The sequence below is a fragment of the Biomphalaria glabrata genome, chromosome 2, assembly GCF_947242115.1.
Source record: "Biomphalaria glabrata chromosome 2, xgBioGlab47.1, whole genome shotgun sequence".
Lineage (NCBI taxonomy): Eukaryota > Metazoa > Mollusca > Gastropoda > Planorbidae > Biomphalaria > Biomphalaria glabrata.
In genome coordinates this window covers 6,934,246-6,940,245 of record NC_074712.1, presented here as the reverse complement: position 1 = coordinate 6,940,245, position 6,000 = coordinate 6,934,246, and the positions used below count along the sequence as shown (strand labels likewise).

Sequence of the window (6,000 nt, the reverse complement as noted above, 5' to 3'; positions counted from 1 at the left end):
CACTGTGCATGTAGAGTTTCGACTCCATGCCAACTGAAGCAGCTGGTCCAAAGTTGTCGCCATATAAATAAACATTCGAGTACTGCACGTTATATCAAGATTGGCCTGGAGTGGCTGGAAAAAAAAAATCATGAATGATTTTTCAGTTGCGCGCGAGTCCTAAGAGAGATAGTAAGAAGAATGGAAACGTGGTCAATATTGACCTATTGTAACCAGGAAATTTATTTAAACCTCAGTCTTAGCGAGAAGACGCAAGCTTGGACAGTAATTGATATAGACATCATAGTGTTTTAAAGTCATTTATTTATATAGCTCCCGCCCCCCTAAAAAAAACACAACAAGCCTTCAACATACGATTAGGAATTTGTTGTTTTTTTTTCATAAAAAAGGGAAAGTTTTGACGCGACTCGTAAACACAAGACTAGGTTTTTAACAACAGTAAAAGTATACACAGAATACTTCTAAAGGCTTTAGAGAGGCAGTTTTTAAGGACGTAGAGATTTAGCTTGACGACATTCGACAGTTCGCTTCGTTGTTATTCAACTTTTTGTTCGACATTCAGTATTCAGCGACAACTAACTTCTAGTGTTGGCCTTTCAACTGTGTTATTTGATTTCGTTATTTAAGTGCTACCTCATTTGGAATTGTCTGCATTTGACACAGCGCAGGAGCACCTACCACAACACCTAGAAACTCGGGGAAAAAATCTATACATAATAATACTTTTAAAAAGCACCCATAAAAGTCAAGTCTATTTCTCTGCAGAAAAGCTTTTCTGGACCAAAGGTTTAGTGAAATGTATTCATTACATCTGAGGCATATTTGGCTTGACATTCATTTTAGAATTATTATTTCAACTTATGGAGGGGTGTTAGCTGAGCGGTAAAGCGCTTGGCTTCCGAACCGAGGTCCGGGGTTCGAATCCTGGTGAAGACTGGGATCTTCTGGCGCCTGCGAGTCCACCCAGCTCTAATGGGTACCTGACAGTAGTTGTGGAAAAGTAAATGCGGTTAGTCGTTTTGCTGGCAACGTGACACCCTCGTTAACTGTAGGCCTCAGAAAGAGATGGCCTTTACATCATCTGCCCTATAGACCACAAGGTCTGAAAGGGGAACTTTACTTTTTAAAAATTTCCACTTATACAATAGACAATTAAGCACAAAATGAGCTACACGCATATGATTTAATTATTACCTACCTGTGTAGCATTGTTGCATTGCGCACAGAATTTATTTTGGTAAACTACCTTAGTAACGTTGTCGAAAACAGCCGTCACAGTTTCTACGTTGATAAGTCTGTCTGACTCGCAGAGTTCAACCACTGTCATGTTGGACTCTGTTCTGGGCTGGCAGGATCTAATCATCATGGGTTGATCAGGCTTGCAATCGATTCGGAATCTTTCTTTCCCTGAAGTAAAGTTGCTAACACTTTCATTTAGATTGAGCAAGCTCTTGGACTGGTTAAGATAAGGTTCAGAAAAATCTGGACAGCACATGTCGTAAACTTCGCATTTTTGTTTTTCGCACTTGCAGTAGCGACAATAGTGACTCAGACTTTCTTCACCACCCACGAATCCAGCACTTTTAGACATCTGACCTTTATTGCATCTAAATGGACAACTGTATTTAAGTAAAAGTGTCGATGTAAAATTTTCATATCTCGAAGAGCGCTCAGCTTCAGTATTGGTTGATAAAAATAAAGTCAAGTTATTGTCTGTACTATTCAATATGATTTTGTTATTTTTATTGATATTTCCCAGTGTTGTATCAAATGATTCATTGATCCGATTAATGTTGTAAGTTTCGTTGCTAGACAAGCCGGTTGTTGATTCAGACATGATATACGCATACTTTTCAGCGGTGGAAGATGTGGTATGAGCATTACTGTCAGAGCTACTAGATTTGTTAGTGAGCGTAGATCCATTTGGTTCTTCAGAAGTTAAATCTCTAAGTAAACTCTCAAACCCACTAAGAGCAGAAGCTGTGTGACTCGCTAAACTCTCTACTCTGGGATAATCTCCCCTATCAGAAGTCTCCAGCGCTTGAAAAGATTCTAAAGAACCTACGTTATCTCTGAAAGAAGACGCTTTAGACTTCGTTACAAAATTTTCAACCTTGTCAAAGTTTTCTGACTCCAAGCTTGCCTCTGTTGTCCAACTGACATTATTTTTAAGTCTCAAAATACTACTAGAACTTTCTAGAATCTTTTTGGAGGATGAAACTATAAGACATGTAGAAACTAAATAGTAAGACTTAAAACAATCAATGATGTTCATTGTAATATGTTTTAAGGTAAGTGCATCTCAAGTAAACTCTCTAACACACTGGAAGAAACATGGTTGCTTTCATCCAATAGACACTTATAACTGAAACTTTTTCCATGATATAAAAAAAAACCAGCTTGTGATTTAAAAAATACTTCAAATAAGTATATTCAAATAGTGAAGTTAAGATTTTTGTGTTCACGTAATGAGACTATATGCTCATAATATACTCGAATGATTTTAGCCGACATAAGAAATACCCAAAACACAGCGTGGCTTTAGATTCATTTTAACTATTGTTATTACAGTTCTGTGAATCTTTTTTTTTATAGAAAAACCCAAATAAAACCAAGACAATACTTGCAGCAATCACTGCTACTTTTTAGATATAGTGCTAACAAGAGTGGAACTAATGCTGGTGTGACAACGTGTCTTAAGTTTATTACATGATTACTTCTGATGACATTCAGGGGAATTAGAAGTGGACGGTTAGCTCTCTACCTCTCCCCTGTCAAAGTATGGAGTCACTCCTTATTCTAATCATTCATTCGCTACATTCATACCGTGTTTGCAATATAGACTTTAGAACAGAATAATAAGAATTATAAAAATTTCACCTCAGTTGAAATACTTAGTATGTATCAATTGTGACGGAATTACTGTTCTGTCTGTCTGTTTTCCTGTCTGTCTGGTAAAATGTTAAGCATTTTTTTTCCGCTACTTCCCATTTTCGTATCAACTTGAAACTAAACGCTCTGTTGCTGTTTACACGTCCTTGAGAGGTCGTAGTTTACACCACTCCTGGTTAGTATGATTATACTCCTCTAGACAATTGAGAGTCCTAGTACAGTTAGTCACTGCAGATGATTTAGATATAGATACCTACAGCGAATGCATACTGCCGTTTCGAAGACATTGCCTGTATTTTTATTATTTTATTGATGCGTGATGTGATCACCTTGTCACTCACACTATCAACATAAGCGAATAGCTTTTATTTTTCTTAATTGCTTTGGTATAGCGTAGGGGTCGGCAACCTTTTGAGTCGGAAGAGCCAAAAATTACAATTTACAAAATTTCGAAATTTTTAAAGAGTTACAAAGTTTTTTCTTGCCAACTATAAATAGTTCTGACACAATGAATTTTTTTAAATTAAAAAAAAAACAACGAATGCATATATAAGTAGGCTAGTGTTTTTCACAACAAATTAGATAATATATATATGGCATTATTAGATAATTATTTTTTATTTCGATAACAACTAAAGCAATTAAACATTTACTTACAACACTAACTTGTGCTTCAATAACAAACAATACAGCAAACAAATTCAATGGGAGCGATGGCTTTTGTTTTAGAAAGTTAGGAGACATTTGGCTCATACGGTAACTTGATGTTTTTAGTTTTTAAACACGAATCTAAAGTTTCATTTGTTAGTTGGCTTCTTACTTTACGTTTAATTATATTCATGTAAGGAACACTTACTCGCACGAATATGTCGATCCAAAGATAGTCAGCACTCCAAATGCCAACTTCTTCACCTCACTGTAGCAATCTGGAAGATAAGTCCATGCGCCGAATCAACTCGCGGCATTCCTTTTAAGGCTGTCCACTTTTGTTACGTTACGTACATACATTTCTAGACCTCCAACACTTCCAACTTGCTTTTCAATTCTGGAAATTTTCCACTCCACAAAGCTTTACTGTTTAAATCGATCAATCACATTAAACTTTCTTTTGATTTTTTTTAATAGCCGTGCTGAAGTAGTTCGTGTCAAAAGTTGCACTGATTGTATCGCGATACTGCTTTACACAATGAAAATGAAGTAACTTAACGCTCTGAATATTTTCTGCAAAAAGAATTATTTTTTCTTCAAAACAAACCAATTCTTCTACCAAAACATAGGATGGGTTTTCCTTTTCCTTGCAGTTTTAGATTCAGCTCATTTCATTTCTCTGTTATATGAATCATAAAGTAAAATTTTTGCAACTATTCGTCCTTCTATAATTCGCTGTGATAAATGCCTTTCTCATTTAGAAATGTATTTATTTCATTCAAGCACAAAGCAAAACGTTTCATCACCTTACCTTTGGAAAATCATAGGTCGGATATACTGAGTCTCCATTACGTTTAAGTGGTAGAGTGCTTTTGACAAGATGCTGTTAATAATCTTGATTACCAAATTCATGACCTCATTTATTTCGGACAGAATCGTTTTTGGGCACAAAGCGCTTCTTGGTGCATTATTCAGTGAAACGTAAAAATTTCTGGGTTTATTTTGCTCCGACGAATTGTTGTTGCCCTTTTACTTTTTTCTCGTCATACTTCTGGCTCTATCAGTTGTTATTGAAACGATTTGATTTAAATCGATCTTATTGTCTTCAAGGTATTTTTGCATGAGCTCTATCATCCCTGTCTAGTAAGTCATGAGAGTGGTAGCAATCCTAGGGAAGACACATACCTGACAAATTGGGCAACTTGTGCCGTGTTTTTATGTCGCAAGACTCATCTATAGCAAGTGATAAGGCAGAAAGAAAGTTGAATATCTTCCACCTGCAAATATGTTACATTTGAAGACATTTTAGCCATTCTATCTTGTACTGTTTCAGCGGATAGTGGCAAGTCTTTGAATTTGTTTTTCAAGATTTCTGGTTTGTTTTTGAATCACGAAACTGTTCTTCAGATGCACGAAGGAAGCAGTCTTAGACATACCATCTGTAAATGGTTTGCCTTTTTGTGCAACTTCTAGTGGTATACACAAATCTTGCAAGATTAGCATTACTAGTAGATCGCTTCTAACTTTGAGAAGATAAATTTGCTTACAACTCGTTTACTTGAAACAACAACCTATACGTCACAGTCAAAGCACGTGGTTGAGATGCCAATTCTTCTTGCGTCAAATCGAATTAAAACCTACATAGAAACATCCGACCACGGCGTCATTCGAGACTTTCCGAGAAACCGACAGACTGACAACAGTGACGACGCGTGTAATGGGGAAGGGGTGTGGTGAAAAGCGAGTACAAGTGGCTGAGAGATAGAATCGGCGCCTAAGTTTCGTTAAACGATTCAGAACTATTTTAAAAGTGTTTCGATAAAATAAATAATATTTGCGTAGGGAACTAAAGAGCCGCAGATTCACATCCATAGAGCCGCATGTGGCTCGCGAGCCGCAGGTTGCCGACCCCTAAAGCATGCACAGTGTTTTATAGTCCAATCTTTTCTTTGCACCAGTGGGGGCGGGGTAAAGGGGTATCTGGGAGAAGGTTTTTGTGCTGCCTTTAGGTGCTCAGCTAGATCAACTTAGCTCAAGTTAGGATTCAAACTCGAGGCCCCTTGATAGTTAGCCGACTGGTTTTCCTCACACATCCCAGGAAAACATTTTTTTCTAAGTCGATCACGTTCTTTAATCACATAAACTGTAACAACTCGCACCAGGGCAAGGCTAGGGTATTTGATGCCTAGTGCAGCAGCTATTCGTGATGCCCCCCACCTTTTTAGAAAAACAAAAACGAAATAGAACTGCGAAATGACTTTTTTTTCGTCTGAAACTGTCAAAGTATTGCTAATTTGCACACAAAAATTAATTTAACAACATGATACTACAAAATTAGCTGTTTTCTTGTTGGAAAAAATGAAATCCATTTATGAAATCCAAACAATTGACAAATTAGTGAGTCGCTCATTTTTTTTTAGCGTTGATTGCCATTAAGTAATGATCAGGTTGAAAAAACTT

The 6,000-nt window shown here is 36.8% G+C and overlaps 1 protein-coding gene across 1 annotated transcript in view; it reads right to left on the bottom strand.

Annotated features, from left to right (window-relative positions):
• The window catches only part of LOC106074809 (uncharacterized), a 25,393-nt gene extending 20,350 nt beyond the window's left edge, over window positions 1-5,043 (bottom strand). Inside the window, exons 1-2 of the mRNA XM_056018602.1 lie at window positions 4,977-5,043; window positions 1,247-2,220 (exon numbers count right to left, since the gene is read on the bottom strand). Coding sequence (XP_055874577.1) covers window positions 1,247-2,220; window positions 4,977-5,043 — 1,041 coding nt within the window. The remainder of the gene's footprint in view (window positions 1-1,246; window positions 2,221-4,976) is intronic.
• Between the last annotated feature and the right edge of the window lie 957 nt (window positions 5,044-6,000).